This window comes from Eleutherodactylus coqui, chromosome 13, assembly GCF_035609145.1.
Source record: "Eleutherodactylus coqui strain aEleCoq1 chromosome 13, aEleCoq1.hap1, whole genome shotgun sequence".
Lineage (NCBI taxonomy): Eukaryota > Metazoa > Chordata > Amphibia > Anura > Eleutherodactylidae > Eleutherodactylus > Eleutherodactylus coqui.
The window spans coordinates 22,051,635-22,069,351 of NC_089849.1; the positions used below are offsets into that span (position 1 = coordinate 22,051,635).

Consider the following 17,717-nt stretch of genomic DNA (forward strand, 5'->3'; position numbering starts at 1 on the left):
AACACTACCAATGCACTGTGGGGATTAGGTAGTCTGAAGTTTGCAGTGGCCATCTTGGAAGTCTGAAGATGGGACCTCGGACCAGCAGATCAAAGGGACTGCAGGGAAGGATAACTGCAGGTAGTGTAACCCCCTCCCCCTCTGGTCCCGGGACAGAATTTTATCCCAAAACCGGAGGGTCGCCTTAAAGGTTCTCACCTCAGAAATTTTTTTTCTTAGATGTCTCAATTAAGATGCTTTTAAAAGTTATCCAAAAACAGCGCCACACCTGTCTACAGGTTATATGGTGGTATTGCAGCTCAGCCATATTCATTTCAATGGACCGAGTTACAATGCCAGACACAACACATGGACAGGTATGGTGTCGCTTCTGGAAGAAGGCAGCCATGTTTTCCTAATCCTAGTCAAACTCATTTAAAGGAGTACATGCCCTTTAAAAGCATTCTGGAGATTGGACAACCCACTGAGGGAGGGGCAATCTTTATGTCTATGGTCTCCTGTAGGGAAAACGGCAATTTAGGAAATTTTTGATTGCGTCATTTATCAATTTATAGATTTTTTTTTTGATTCTCTACAAAAGTCATTTGCGAATCTAGCGGTCGTTTTGCAATATCAGGTCTACTTGTTCTCTATCATGGAATGTTTACATTAGCGTTAAGGATATTTCATGGCGACGATTGTTCCAGTTTCTGGTACTCGGCTGAATTATAACACATAGCACAGAGACATCAAACTAAGGACACGCTAAGTCATTAGATGTATTTCTTCTTTAAATACCAGTAGGCAAAATATCCCATCCCCCCTAGTGACCCCATAAGGAAAGATGCCCCGAAGAAAGATGGCGGTTTCCGTTTGACGAGGCGGAATGCGTTGGGTAGAACAGCTGATAGGAGAGTGGTGTGGATGTCGCCCAGTACTCTCCGGAATGCATAGCGCTTCTGTATTCTCTCGAAGTAGGACTGTAAGTTTGGTCTGCTCCCATCTTCCCAGTGTTTTTTGGAAAGTCCCAGGAACTTGAGTCGATGCAACGTGGCTCCTAGAAGGATGTCGGCTAGCGTGAACGTGTTCCCACAAAGCCACAGCTCACATTTTCGGCCTAAGGAAGAAACAAAATCATTATTTGCCTGATGACGGTGGGTGACATCATTTTTCTTCTCCATTTACATCCAAAGCTCAACCTTGAATTTTGCGGATTCCTTATTACTAGAGAGCAAAGGATTCTGGGAATCTATGACAAATGGTTGTAACATTGTGCAAGCAAAATTCTACTTTGGCTATAAAACGAGAATAATGTGCTCAACATCAGTATGCAATAAATAAAGTATCGGCAAACTCTCCTTAACCCTTTCCAATCGAATTTGTATCCTGGTTTTCCTAGGGGGCTTACTCTTTTTCTGCCGTTATATGACGGCGCTATCTGCTGGCTAAAGCCAGTACTGCATGAGGTGACACATTGGATAGGCTCCGACAGCAGAGAGGCTGGCAATATACAGTAAGAGAACCCCGACGGACGTCTACCAACATCGGAGCTGTACAACCTTAAATCATAATGTCTTCAGACAGCGGATTGGAAGGGGTTAACCCTTTAATGACAAGCCCATTCTAGGCCTTAAAGACCGCCTCCGCCCCGCCCCCTCCCATTGCAAAGGGTGGAGAGAAGAGAAGAGAAAGCGGAGGGAGTTTAGCAGTCACGCTGCTAAACTCCCTCCCACCTCCCTTCTCCGGCCGCTGTCAGCCTATAGGAGTCAATGGCAGCGGCCATGGTCTGGCCGGCTTCCTGCCCAGAGCTTTTATGCCGCGGGAATATGCCTATGTGATCTGATGTGATGCATTGGAATCCAAGGCATCAGATGGTAGCGTATATCGGACGGTTGTGAAAACGACGTCTGATAATCGCTTGTGCCCGTGATGTCACCTCGAAGAGCTGGCAGTTAGGCTCACTTCTATAATTACACCAGCCCTCTTCTCCGTTTCTGCATCAGCTGGAAGGGGGCTGACTTGCTTAATAAAATGAGCCTAACATACAACCCCCTGAGATGGGGTTTACCTGTCGTGCGGAGGGTCCGGCCACAGCTCACCGCCGGAGGTCCCATTGAAGTGAAAGGGGCAGTGGTGCACATTCCACCGCTGGCATACATTACCGGATGAGCTGTGACCGGACTCTCCGCATAGTAGGTATAACCTGTCCTGATAAAACCCTTTTAGGGGACCCCCATTCTTGCATCAATCCCACCTATCAGGCAAGAGAATGTCATAAACACTCAAGGTGGGACTATCCCTTTAAATGACAAATTCGGCTCCGCTACCTCCATGGCATGGTATACTCTGCAGTGTGTGGTATGATGGGGCGTACAGATGGGACTGTAGATTAATAATACAGGAAGAGGATCGTGTGAGATAAAAAAAGAACAGAGTAACAGATATGACCGGCAAGGTCAAAATCTGAGAGGTAATTTATACCAGATGTCATGTGGTAAAGGTGCCAGAAGAGGGAGCCAGAGAGAAGCGTACAAAGTATATAGACAAGCTCTGCTACATAGCGGGATCCAGGCTGGCTGCGCACCTACCTACCTATTAGGGGACGTTCACACGGGTCGAATTTGCCGTGGATTTTCTGCACGGAAGATCTGCAGAGTTTGCATGGGTGATATCTGCTTTGAATATCTGCAGCTGCTGTTGCAGATGGGATTATATAAAATCGCGGCTTTCTCTATCTTTCTGCGATGTGCGATTTATTTACTTTTAAATCTTCCATGTATTCCTATGGCGGGTTCTTTTTATTGCAACGCTACAAATGTGCGCTGTGATGCGATTTTAGTGATTGACTTATGCAATAAAAAATTGCGTGAATTGGTCGCACGATCATATCGCGGGCAGCAGCGATGAAAAAAAAAAAAAAACACATCGCTGACGCTCACAAATTCCAGTGAAGAAAGATGTGATTTGGCCGCGATTTTCTTGCGGCAAAATCACGATCGCCCGTGTGGAATTAATCTGAGGCCGTATCCACACGGGCGATTTTCTCGCGCGATTATGTAGCGTTGCAACAGTGCTACAAATCACATGTATGTGGAGCCCCTGCTTTCCTATGGGTTCTTCAACACAAGCCATGTTTTGTAGCCAGAGAATACAAAATCGTGGCCTGCTCCATATAGCCACGAATTGCAATGTTTTGTAGCCCATGTGTCCCTATGGAACCGCCTTGTTTATCGCGCTGTGATTCTAACATTAGAAAGTCCTATTAACCCTTTCCAATCCACTGTCTGACGTCTTCCTACATTCTGATTGAAGCTCGTACAGCTCCAATGTCAGAAGACGTCCGACAGGGTATTCTTACCATCTATTGCCAGCCACTCCACTGTCGGAGCCTCTCTGGTGCACACACTGGCTTTAGCCAGCAGATGGCACCGTTGTAGAACAGCAAAAAGAGAAAGCCTTTTAGGAAACCCCGAATCCAAAATTGGATTGGAAAGTGTTAACCTTCTTGCTACAAAATTGTGCGAGAAAATCGCGGGCAGCCGCGACACAATGCTACATTCCCCACCCCCAAAAAGCATCACTGAAGCTACAAAGTCGTGTGTACATGGCAGGGATATCGCTGTCACCCATGTGGATGCAGCCTAAAGAGGCTTTTAGGCCTCCTGAACACTGGCAACAATGCATCGCCGCAAGAAAATCACAGCAATACCGCATATCCTTTACTCGTGGCAATACCACGATTTTGTAGCGTTACAAAGTCGCATGTGGTGCTACAATATCACGCGACTATAATATAATAGGGCTTGCAACTATAAAGGGCTTGAAATATAGACCGTACCCCGAAAATAAGCCCTAGCTGCAGGTCGAAGATGACAGCGCTTCTAAGGTGATGTATATATTTTTTTCCCTGCAGTTACGGCTTAGGTTAGGGCTTTGACAATAGGATTTCCTACTGTCAAAGTTGCATCGCATCGCACAAAAAAAACGCGTTTTCGTGCGATGCAACAGAGAGAAAGGTTCCATAAGGAATCATGGGCTACAAAACCTCACGAGTCGTGTGCATATCACCGGACCCGTGAGGTTTTGGACTTGCAATGTCACATGCTACAAAACATCGCAAATGTGAAGGAACCCATAGGAAAGCATGGGCTTCACACACATGCGACTTTTAGCTTTGTCGCCTGTGTGAACGAGGCCTTAAGGAGTTTTCGGGGCAATTCTTATTGATGAACCAATCCTCGGGTTAGGTCATGAATTGATCAGCTGGGGTCGGTTACTCGGGACCCTGACTGATCAGCTGTTCGTGCGCCCATTATCAGCGCCACAACACAGTGTTTGTCGTGGAAGCAGATCGCTCTGACCCCTGTGTAATGACTGACACTGCTCTCACTGTGCCTGACAGAGGCGTAACTTGAAGCTCCTGGGCCCCAATGCAAAACCTGGAACGGGGCCCCCAACTATAATGCTTTATTCATAGTACTGAGCCTTATGGGCCCCCCAAGGCTCCTGGGCCCAGGTGCAACTGCATCCTCTATAGTTACGCCCCTGGTGCCTGAGGTTACCAGCGCCGGCACTACACAGGGGTCAGAGTGATCTGCTTCTACTCCATATCCGTGTGTCGTGGTGCTGACAGCGGGCCCTAAAGCAGCTGATCGACTGGGGTCCCCAGCAGCAGACATGATCAACTATTGGTGACCTATCCTGAGGATTGTTCATCTCGAAAACCCCCTTCAATCCAAGGATCCATAATATGCCTTAATGAACTAATGATAACGGGTGCATCCATAAATGACTTCCCAAAGTCTACTTATCTGTGACAAGCTGCATTATGTGATCCCTCTCATTTACATATAACCTACTGTCTCCGCTGACCTCCTTAAAGGGTATGTACACTTTGTGCAACTTTGCCTTGATTAAAAGTCCCCTACCGTTTGGGGTACACAGCTTCTATGCGTCTGAACACCAACTACTAACTTCGTATTCTGCAGTCATACGTTGTGTCTGTTCCCTATTCTTGCTAATTTACAGACAATACATGTAGCATTAAATCATCTGAGGTCCCACAATGCACTGCTCTTGGTAACAGGAAATGAGCAGAATTTTGAAACAAATTCAGTTTTTAGCTAAATCTGCTCTAGTAACATGACAAAAGACATATTCCCCTTCTTCACTCCTCTACAGCTTTTGTTCCACCACCGCTCAATCCCTTCTGATTTTAACTTCCAAGAAGCAGCTGAAGGGAGCCAGTGATTGGTTGCAGCAGTCACATGGCCTGGTGATGTCATTGCTAGTTCCCTGAACCTGGAAATGAAGACCAGCAAGGACCAGGCACCAGCAAAACAACAGCGGAAGAATGAGCAGGGAAGCTGAGTATGTCTTCTCTTAGGCTATTAAAGGGGTTATTCGGTGACTGGACAACATTTCCATTTCAGTTCCAACTTTAATAAAATAACCAAAAAAAGCAGTACTTACCCCTCTTCTGCCATCCAGTGCTGTGTGTTGTGCAAGATGATGTCATCAGAAGTCACCTGACCACTGTAGTCAATCAGAGGCTGGAGTGTCACCGCCTGTTCTCTAGGGGGTCATGATTCCAGGAATACAGAACGGTGATGCTGCAGCCTCTGATTGGCTGCAGCAGTCAGGTGACATCACAATAAACACCAGTAGTACTGCGGGGCTACAGCACTGCATCCACATGGCAGAGGACAGGTAAGTACTGCTCTTTTTGTTACTTGAACACAGTTGGAGCGATAGGGGCAATGCTGACTGCTGGATAGTGGAGAACCCCTTTAAAGAAGTCTGACCCAGTTCTGGAAAACTGGAGAACCCCTTTTAGAATTTCCTAGAGGTTCCCAGAAAATAAGAAAGTTCCTGACTTGAAGGTTGCTGGTTCAATCCCCGCTTGGTTCAGGTAGCCAGCTCAAGGTTGAATCCTTTGTGTAGGTGATAAATATCTGATCAGTAGGGTTCACACTGCTGAGACCCCACTGATCGATGGGGGTCCCAGCAGTCAGACTCCCACCAATCAAACACCTTAGTTGTTTTTGTAGGTCGACCCTTTTAATGTTTATGTCCCTTTAAGAAGATACAGTATATATTATATATGATTACTAAGCATTAGCCAGCAATTACCAGACATCCTGCTATACAGCAAGAGAAAGCTGATCGCAGCTCGGTCCTTAACACCATTAAAGCCATCCTTTAGGTTAAACACTCAGGTTGCTGGGATCGTGGCGGGAGAGGGCTGGATGGTGGGGTGGGGGGCCCTTCTACGCTAATAACTGACTACACAGCGGAGTTGGGGGAACAGATCCTAATGAGACTCAGGAAAGGTCACATCAATTATTCATTTTCTTTCTAAGCATTAACATGGGGGAAGGTAAAATCAAATCAGGTAGAGAGAGGGAGCCCAAGAAGTCTGCATGGGGTGAGTACTGGGAGGTCTGCAGAGCGGAGACATCAGTCCAGGAGGGTTGGTGGACAGCGTGTAGCGGGAGGTTGGTTGCCTCGGGGCATGTGGCATGACCTGGTTGGTACAATCCTGAAACATGGTGGATAGAAGGGGTTTGGTGGGGAAGGGCTCTCAGCATGAACTGCAACCAAGAGTTAGGAGGAGTAAAGTTTCTGCTTAGGAGGAGCACATAGTAGATGTGAGAAGACTTATAAGGACATACATGTTCCTCTGGGAAATGTATGTAAAGGGAGACGGAACAATGCCTCTACAGCGCCACCTATTAGAAGGCAGCACTACTGCAACTCAATTTATGACCTTTTAATGGGCCTATTGGGGATATAAGTCAAAGCAAGAGTCTTCACCAAAATGAAAAAAGAACCATGTACAGACAGACTGTTTTTGGATGCCAGCCAGAAACCTACTGTACACTGATGAGGAGCAAAAACATGGAAACTGTCCATGCATGGTTATCTTTCCCTTCTGGAGAAGACTCTGACTTTGGCTTATATTCCCATTCATTGTTCCAAGGCCTGTTAAAAGGATAGACAATGACTTGCAGGAATGCTGCCTTTTAATAGGTGGCGCTATAGCGGCATTGTTCCATCTGCAACCAAGAAGTATCTGTGCCCTATATTAGAGTTGTAACCACCAAGTCTACTGTGCAGAACGATAAAGTAAATTTCCTATTTGAACTCATTTAGTTCTATGACTCTTTCTTTAAAGGGGAATCACTTTAATACGGCGTTACAAGCCCCTTTCTCTACCGCATGACTACAAGTATAGAGCATGTTTACGTAGATCACCATGTGGCCCTCCTAGTGGGCCCTGGAATCTGCACAGATTTGCCTGATGTTGACTGTCTGATGTAAACCATTCGGTGGGTATAATAACTCGAGTAGAAGCTTTGAGGGTCACAGCAAGTAGGATGGAGCTGCTCTGAGTATGGTGGGGACAATGTATCTCCTGTAGAGTATAATGGCAGTGATAATAGCCAGCAAAGGTGGACCAGGGACCCTATACTATGAATTAATGGGGATCCCAATGTTTGGACCCTAACGGATCAAATGTTTATGGCATATCCAATCCATGTGCCTTTTAGGAGTCTGATCGGTGAGGGCCAGGCAGTTACTGCCATTGACAAAGAGGGGGAGAAATTGGAGTGATAGAGTAATTGGGGAAGATGGATGATGGATCTCAAACCCCCCCAGGGATCACGGTGCTACATGCCGTAGATGTGAGTGGGATCTGCATCCCTGTACTGCAGCATTCTGGTAGTGAAGCTCTTGTCTGGACTGTACAGCGCTGCCTCCTCACATCCCGGTGGCCGGGCATTCACTTTGTAATAATGAACAGGAAATTAAGGCAATTATTGATTTTGCTTTTTGCTGGGTTTGGTTTGCTAATTAAAATGGTCTTTGTGCTGTTCGATACAATGATTTAAGCTGTGGGCATTCACTTTAAAGCAAAGCAAAGAGGACTTGTCTTCAATGTGCTGCGCGCAAACACAACAGATCTCAAATTCAGCATGATATCCGTTATCCACAGACACAAGTATCTATACTGGACTTTACAGTCAATGGTCATTTTAGGGCCTTTTACACGGCCTGGTGGTTGGGCGATAACATTCCTAGGAATATTCGTTTGCCTGGGGGCTCTTTCACACGAGTGCATAAATGGCGACAGCGCTTTTACGCCCGCTCCGTATAAGTGCCCGAATGGGTGTTTTTCCGCGATCACAGCCAGCGTTTTCTCGTCCATTCACACGACTGCGGGCGTCGTTTTTAGCGGAAAAAATACGCCGCACCCCGGAAATCCCTTGCTCTGCCAAAATCCTCGGAATACCTTCCAGTGCCTATATAGAGGCACCTGTAAGTTTTTCGCAGCGTTGGACGCTGCATAAATGCCTCCCCCTCTCTTCTTTCCCTGCTCCCATAGGAGTCTATGGGACCCGCCGTCCAAAACATAGTTCCAGAGCTATTTTTTGGCTGAGTGTATATGTCCCGGACGCATATGTGTTCTAATTTTCACACTGCTGGTGTATTTACGTGCCGTATATTTGCGCATGTAAATGGATGCATTGAAAATCAATGCCTCTTGTGGGCGCGTATATACGCCCGGACATGAAAACGCGTCGTATATGTGCTCATTTAGAAGAGCCCTGATCTTCAGGTGATTTGCATCTTTTGAGCGGCACAAAAAAGCACCGTTGTCGGCAGCACATCTTCCCTCGTGGACAGGGATGTGCTGCCAACAATGATGAAACTCTATGGGTCATATGAGCAATCATTTATCTCACTATAGAGTCTAAATCAACTTGTACAAAGGCCCAGTGGATGATCACTGGTCAAAAGGATCACAACACCATGTAAAAGGCCCATTAAGGAAAAGGGATGGGGGAGGGGGTGTCAATAGAAAATGACCTGATATAGAAGTAACATTTTTGTGTTAAACATATTTAAGAATTTGTGGTGATTTTTTTTTAAAATTTTCCGTCACAATCTATATATAAAAAAGAAAACAAAACTAAAAAAGCTTTGCAGCAGTCATCTCACTTACATCACAGGCAGGATTACACTGAGAGGTAACACCTATATGTAGATGACACAGGATCCACCATTCATAGGCCGCCTGCAGAATTCTCACCGCGGGACCCGACCTGAGAGCCTGCAGGGACGAGCGCGTACTCACCCGCGCCTGGCGGCCCCGGCTCTTTCATGTGCCGGCTGCAGTGCAGACCGGAGCCGGCGGCCGGGTGAGTGCGTGCCCCGCACAAAAATAGGACATGCCGCGGTTTGTTTGCCGCGCGAGATTTCGCGCGGCCAAACCGCGGCCATCTGCATAGGAGTGCGTATTGTAATGCACGCCTATGCAAACTTTCAGTGGCGGAAATCCCGCGGGATTTCCGCCTGTGTGCAGGCGGCCATAATAGATGACAAGCTGTAACTATCTACTCCCCCCTCCTGCAAAATTAACCTCGCAGAGGTCACAGATCATGTCTAGAACAGTCTCCCATACAACTCAATGGGTCTGCTGTACAGGAAATCTTTAAAGGCTCTAAATGCTGTTAAATGCAAGATGGCCGCCCCCACAGTCATGTACAGACAACAGAATAAAAACATTTTACAATCAGAAAATAAAAGTTGATTGGAAAAATGTAATATGTTACTCTATCTTTAAATGAGGATCTCCACTTTAATGTATCTTTTGCTGATAATATCGGACTGGTGAGACCAAAAGGTAAGACCATACGTGCCATAAATGTTACCGTTCACAGCACTGTACCCCAAACCAAATGATGATTATGTATGAAGATTAGGTTCTCATGGATGGTCTCGTCTTCTACAAAGAACATGTGACTATTTACCTTCATACTCAATTTTCCTCTTCTCCAGCTCAGCTTCAATCTGATCTAAGACCATAGCTAGTTCAATTAGGATTTTCTTCAAGTTGTTCACGTTGTCATGTTCCAGGATTTTCGCCTTAACAAATTAACAGGAATACCAGCATTAGACATATGGATTATGGGACTATGACCATTGAGGATACTATTATATATAGGCATGGATGAACGTAGTGACTGTTTGAACCACCATGGGCCTTAAGGCCCATACACATTAGTGTTTAGTTGTCCGATGCCGTTGATAATGGTGAGGCTAGATGACTTTCTAATGTGTATTGGGGCTGCTCAGCTTTCCCCCACTAGATGATGTTACGGGCAAGAAAGATTGGGGACGTTAAATATTGAACACCCGATCCTATTGTTCCCTGGGAGATAAGGCTCTTTTAGTATCATCTACTACCCCTACACGCCACTGTTAGTTACTATTAGTGAGTAGTAGATGGTTGGTACAGGTCCCAAGACTTCACGTCTTGGTGGCAATGTTCCTCAACTCGTGGCTTAAGAACCACAAGTGGCTCTCAAGCTCTCTGGACGTGGCATATTGTTGTGGCACCAGGGATGTCACAGTATTAGTGAAACTTGGCACTAAGGTCGAAATCACATTACTGGCCTTTATAGGTGTATTCTCACAATCAGACGTATCCCTCATTGTCCCATACATGTAAAAGGAATAATAAATGCAGATACAATCAATCGCCCAAAATGTTTAGACCATCTACAATTTCCCACAACCCCCCACCCCCCTTCTTTGTGGACTTGTTACTATAGCATACCAGTAGTCTTCAGTCAATCCTGTTGACGGAGATCTTCTGTTTCTTCAGTGGATTGCTCTTTCCCTGAGCAGCGAGCTCACGCATGCGCGGTTTTGTCGAATCCTCTGCACAGAGTGAGTATGTACGGTACAAAGTACACACGATGCTTGCCCAAGGTTGGCTTTCTGTAGTAACCACTGGACTGTGTTTACAGCTACAGCCCAACATGTGCAGGAAATACTGTGACAATCATACAACATGCCCGAACTTGTATCACCGCTAATTAGAGTAGTATCAGCCACAGTTCACAGCACAATATGGGTGAACTCTAAAAAATGATCTCCATATGTAGAAGAAGCAGGGAAATGATAAGAGTAGAGTAAATCCGTAGATATATACTACTCCAGGGTCAACTGCTGATCCCTTGCTGTTGGTATTCTCCCTAGTGCATTGCCCTTCTTCTAAATGGACAAGAGCATAAGTGGAATGTAAGCGAGCCGTGGCTGAACCTGGAATGTGATGTCTATACATTTACTTGGCCCTACCCATTTCACTGCATGTTATAGATATGGAGAGGTTTTTTTTGGCATCCACCAAGAGAATTGTGGCTTATAATACTTGAAGGAGGCTGAAGGGGTCTGGAAGAAGATACAGGGGGCTTCTGAGAAATGTAGTTTCCCAGTCTGAAATGGTGGTCATGTGTGCAGACTAGCAGGGACAACCACAAGTCTCAGTCAGGATCAGAGACGTCTTGAATTTCACTAAGTCATTGTAGTGAAGTGTAAAGTCTTGGTTAAGACTCTGAATTAGAAAGAAGGTATATAGAGAAAAACTATGGGGGAATAAAGCATTATATGGTGCCCACTGAAGTGATATGATACATGGATGCCGTGAAACAGACTAAGCAAGAGCCTCTATTTCTGGTGGCTTTCTGCTCTGGCTAATAAAGGGGGTCCCTGACCTCATTGGACGTATAGAAAGAGGTTGTCTGCTTTTAAATAAGAGTATTGTATGATGATGATTCTATAACTCACCATGAGCTTTTTGTGTTTGGAAAGGTATGGCTCTGTTAGTTGAGGATCTTCATGGTCAAGTTTCAAGAGTTCGGTTGTGGCGTTGGCAAGGTGCCCTGAGGAGTCAATGATGAGAAATATGAATATTTCAGTTGAAAGAAAAAGGAAGAGTCAAGATGGATGTTGCTCTTGGTGTTAGAAGAAAAAGGAAGTCTTCTGTAAGAGACCTCATCAATACTAGATGGACCTAGTAGGTCATATGGATGTTAGTGGTCTACATAATGACCAGCTTTTCAGTAAAGAGTTACATTCCTAGTAAGCAGGGCAATCCTATCATCTGACAAGCACAGAAGAGCCATTTAGATGGTGTTTTTGAAGACCTGACCACTTGTGGTTACCATAGGACATATATGGAAGGGAGCTAAATATGAGTAACTAATGGTCATTTAGGGTTCCACCCCCTAAAACAAGGATCACAGCTTACAACACTTCCTACTTATTGATGCCTCTTGTCACTGACTTCTAAAGGTCTTCCTAAAAGGCAGCCAGCTAACATGGCCACTTACGGCGAATCTCAGCGGTGGCGTACTTTGGGATCATGGAATCTATGGTGAGCTCCGGGTGAAGAATACATCCATGCGTGTAGGCATCCATTGGCAGGCTCTCTAGGGTTTCTCTGTATTGAAGAACCCTGGAGTGAAGTAGGCTTCCAGCTTCTGGTATTAACTGCGGAATAAGTTCTAGAATGCAAATACAACATGTGTTATATCAAAGGCCACAAACCATCATGCTCTAGATTTTTCCATTTAAGATTTAAAGGTGTTGTCTAGGGAGGCGAACTCCTTACCCCGACCTGTTGGGACGGAACTTCCACTTCCGACCAGGTTCTGACACTGTGTCACATGGTATCGCTCCTCATGTCATCGGAAGGGCTGGTTACTAGGCTCATCTTAATAACTAAGCCAGACCCATTGGCCAATGCAGAAATAGAGAAGGGGACTGGCTTAGTTATTACAATACTAATGCCCTTCAATGGTAATGGGCACAGAGAGGGTCCATACCATGTGCTGCAGTGTTGGAACCCACCTGTAAATGGAGGTTCAGACACCACAGGTCACTTCCCTGACAACCCCTTTAACAGGTCCTTTTCTAGTGCAAACTCCAAAGGCTGAGCCAGTTAGCTAGTCAAAGGCACCGAAAAGGCTGCTATCTACACAGTAATCCACTTGAAGATTCAGACAGCACACATTATTAAAGGGGACCGATCAGCTCTCCAAAAACATGTAGTGTAATAACATACTTGTATATTACTTAAATCCTTTAATCACTGTTGGGAACCACTAATAAATAAAATATAACTTTTATTAAAGAACTAATTAAAATAATGCGCAGCTTATATATGGTTCAAGATATTTCTATGCACTTATAGAACCGGGGTAGTATTGTGTTTGCACAATCAGTCGTACTTTTATAGATCTTGGACTAATATACCAAAACAGTCCAAGATCTAATAGATGATACGTGTATCGCAGCTTATTCACTGTGATCACCCATAAGTGAGTCTCTATTGGACATAGCTCATTTACTCTCGGACATGGTCACTGATGCAATCGACCATATCCGTTAAGATCCAGTAGTGCTCACTTATGTTACTTATAGTCCTCTAAGTATGGAGCCAAAGACTATGCATACCTCATACAGAACTCTATCAAGAGAGGAAGTGCATATATCAAAAGGCACTTCACTCACAATGAGCTGTTATATTATCAGTCGTACGTCTATAGTTCTTGGACTGGTATAATGTACTTTCAAAGTAGTTCAAGATCTAATAGATGATAGATGTGTCGCAGCTTATTTACTGTGAACAACAATTGTTCTCACACATTGTCATTGATGCAATAGACCATGTCTGTTGGGACCCGAAGGTGTTCACTTTTTCCTTATAGTTCTCTGAATTTAGAGTCAAAGATTATGCATGACTCATACAGAGCTCTATAAAGAATGGGAGTGCATGTATCAAGCAACCCTCCATTCACAGTGAGCTGTTGTGCTATCGGTCGTACGTTTATAGTTCTTGGACTGATATGACATATATTCAAGATAGTCCAAGATCTAACATGTGATAAGTGTATCGCAGCTTATTCACTGTGATCATCAATTATCATCAGACATGGTCATTGATATAATAGACCATATCTATTGAGATCCAGTGGTGCTTCCTTCTGTCACTTGTAGTTCTCTGAATCTAGAGCCAATGACTATACATGACTAATATAGAGTTCTATAGAGAGTGGGAGTGCGTGTATCAAAAAGCACTCCATTCACAGTGAGCTGTTATGCTGATAGTGCATTACCCCTTCTGGTTAAATAGAATAGTATCACCAAGCATAATAGCTATGTTGTGATTAATGCTTTCCAGTTTTTTAGTTTTTTAGTTTTTTAAGAGAGCTAAATTTTCTGCCTGTGATTTCTAAGCAGAAAAAGACTCTTCTTAGAAAAAAACCAAAGTAAGAGGAATGGGATATTTTTGTGTTTTTTATGTATATTATCCCATATTCCCCAATAATGGGGAAATCACAGGCAGAAAATTTAGCTCTCTTAAAAAACTAAAAAACTAAAAAACTGGAAAGCATTAATCACAACATAGCTATTATGCTTGGTGATACTATTCTATTTAACCAGAAGGGGTAATGCACTATCAGCATAACAGCTCACTGTGAATGGAGTGCTTTTTGATACACGCACTCCCACTCTCTATAGAACTCTATATTAGTCATGTATAGTCATTGGCTCTAGATTCAGAGAACTACAAGTGACAGAAGGAAGCACCACTGGATCTCAATAGATATGGTCTATTATATCAATGACCATGTCTGATGATAATTGATGATCACAGTGAATAAGCTGCGATACACTTATCACATGTTAGATCTTGGACTATCTTGAATATATGTCATATCAGTCCAAGAACTATAAACGTACGACCGATAGCACAACAGCTCACTGTGAATGGAGGGTTGCTTGATACATGCACTCCCATTCTTTATAGAGCTCTGTATGAGTCATGCATAATCTTTGACTCTAAATTCAGAGAACTATAAGGAAAAAGTGAACACCTTCGGGTCCCAACAGACATGGTCTATTGCATCAATGACAATGTGTGAGAACAATTGTTGTTCACAGTAAATAAGCTGCGACACATCTATCATCTATTAGATCTTGAACTACTTTGAAAGTACATTATACCAGTCCAAGAACTATAGACGTACGACTGATAATATAACAGCTCATTGTGAGTGAAGTGCCTTTTGATATATGCACTTCCTCTCTTGATAGAGTTCTGTATGAGGTATGCATAGTCTTTGGCTCCATACTTAGAGGACTATAAGTAACATAAGTGAGCACTACTGGATCTTAACGGATATGGTCGATTGCATCAGTGACCATGTCCGAGAGTAAATGAGCTATGTCCAATAGAGACTCACTTATGGGTGATCACAGTGAATAAGCTGCGATACACGTATCATCTATTAGATCTTGGACTGTTTTGGTATATTAGTCCAAGATCTATAAAAGTACGACTGATTGTGCAAACACAATACTACCCCGGTTCTATAAGTGCATAGAAATATCTTGAACCATATATAAGCTGCGCATTATTTTAATTAGTTCTTTAATAAAAGTTATATTTTATTTATTAGTGGTTCCCAACAGTGATTAAAGTTGTTCCAGTGGGAACTTTTCTGCCTCGGTGATAAATTACTTAAATCCTGAAGCATCTTTTCTTAGAACTCTATTATTCATCCTTGATATTTAATAATAATTTGATGTCTGGGTGGTACCAGTTGGGGGCGTGTCCCTGCACACTGACACTATCCAATCAGTGCTGTCTGTTTAGGGAAACACCCATTTGACAGGAAGAATGGTAACACCCAGTTGTCAATGTATTCACAAATATCCAGGAGAAATAACAGAGGAACAGCACAACACAGAATTATGAGAAACGAAGCTCCGGAATTGTTATTTCATGAGGAATACAACAATTTACTAAAACAGACATGTTAGGACAGGCGACCGATGCTCTGTGATGGTGGCACATGCTACATATTAACCCTTTCCAATCCACTGTCTGACGTCTTCAGACATTCTGACTGAAGCCTGTACAGCTCCGATGTCGGAAGACGTCCGGCAGGGTATTCTTACTGTATATTACTGGCTGCTCTGTTGTCGGGGGTCTCTCTCCGGCATGTCCCATACCGCAGTACTGGCTCTAGCCAGCAGATGGTGCCATTGTATAATGGCAGAAAGAGAAAGCCCCCTAGGAAGCCCTGAATCTAAAATTGGATTGCAAAGGGTTAAACCTTCAACTGGCACTTTGGTGGTATACTGGCAAAATGATCAGCACTATTTTTAGGGCAGTCAGTTACACATTATTGCAAAGGATGCCATGAATAGTACAACACAGGTGACTGGCAATGTTATCAAAGCGATAGAAAAAGTCAGCTACAAAAAATGCAAGATACATCACCAACGCTGCATCTTTCTCCACCTCCAATGGATTGTATGAGGCCTCATGTCCACAGGCATGCATGGATTCCCAGTGCAGAATCCCACAGTGGTTTCCAGCCATGCCCGCAGCCATGAGCCCAAAAAAGACATTTTCTCACCTGTCCGGACGAGGCGTCTCCTTCGTCACGGCAGGATCTTCTTTCTTCTGCATCTGCACGGTGGATGCGTCCAGGCACACAGACGGTGTGCCTCGCACATGCACTGCGCTTTTTTCTTTTAACGTCTCCTGCATTCCCACGGATCCGCGGCATGGTCACAGTGTCATCCACGGCCGTGCCGCGGATCGGACATCTTCCATTGACTCCAATGGAAGCAGTCCGTGCGAGAAACCGCAGAAAATGGAGCATGCTGCGATCCGCATGCCGGGATAAAATGACATCCGCAAGTATTTAATTATCTGTGGATGCCCAATGAATGTCTATGGGCATATTGGACTGCGGATCATCTGCGCGGATTCCACAATTCAATTTTGCCCGTGGACATGAGGTTTGAGACTGGAAGAACATGGCTGCTTTTTTACAAAGCGGGCCATAAGTAATGTGCAGGAGGGTAAAGTACTCCCAGTGCCAGCTGGCTGTGTGCCTCACCTGCCCTGCAGATGCCACAGGAGAGTGAGAAGTGGGGCGCATAATGTGACTAGAAATAAAGAAAGATGGAACAATACCTCCACAGCGCCACCTATTGGTTTGAAGCATTCCTGCAAATCAGTGGCAGACCCTGTAAATAAGTCTTAATAACAATGATTTGCCAGAAAACCAAACACAGACAGCTGCTTGGGGGTTTTGCCCCTCATCCATGTGCAGTAGGTTTCTGGGTTGGCTAGTGAGAGGCCCTAAGGACATGGCCCCCTTTTTTTTTCCATTTTTTGCTTTTCTTCCCCCTTTAAAAAAAAAAAAAAAAAAATCATAGCTCTTTTATTTATCCATGAACGTCGCTGTATGAGGCTTGTTTTTTGCGGGACGAGTTGTATTTTTAATGGTGCCATTTAATGTTACATATAATGTACTGAAAAACTTAAAAAAAGTTCTTAGTGGAGTGAAATGGAAAAAAAATGAAATTCCGCCATCTTTCGGTGCGTCTTGTTTCTACGGCGCACACACTGCAACAAAAACGACCTGATGACTTTATTCTGTGGGTCGGTACGATTACTGCGATACCAAATTCATAGAGGTTTTTTCTTTGCTGTACTACTTTTATTTATTTTCAAAGATATTTGACCACCATAAACTTTTTTATTTTTTTGTCGACATGGCTGTGCAAGTTCTCGATTTTTGCGGGACGTCCTGTAGATTCCGTTGGTACCATTCTGAAGTACATATGACTTTTTGATCGCTTTTTATTACACTTAACAGCTCCGATGATCCGTGCAGCTTATCGGAGCTGTTGCGGGCTGGCGCCGGCTGTAAAGGACAGCTGATGCCTGCATTATATAAAGAGAGATCTCTCTTCATATATACCCTGGCGGTGCAGGATGTAACTGTACTTCCTATAGCGTTAAGGGGTTAAAGGGGTTTTGTCATTACAAAAAAAAAAATCAATACTTATTCCTC

General features: G+C 44.2%; 1 protein-coding gene across 1 annotated transcript in view; it reads right to left on the minus strand.

Moving 5' to 3' along the window:
• Nucleotides 1–328: 328 nt before the first annotated feature.
• GDAP1L1 (ganglioside induced differentiation associated protein 1 like 1) overlaps nt 329–17,717 on the minus strand; it is a 58,385-nt gene continuing 40,996 nt past the window's right edge. Inside the window, exons 3-6 of the mRNA XM_066588245.1 lie at nt 12,165–12,338; nt 11,620–11,714; nt 9,798–9,912; nt 329–1,096 (exon numbers count right to left, since the gene is read on the minus strand). Coding sequence (XP_066444342.1) covers nt 753–1,096; nt 9,798–9,912; nt 11,620–11,714; nt 12,165–12,338 — 728 coding nt within the window. The 3' untranslated portion in view covers nt 329–752. The remainder of the gene's footprint in view (nt 1,097–9,797; nt 9,913–11,619; nt 11,715–12,164; nt 12,339–17,717) is intronic.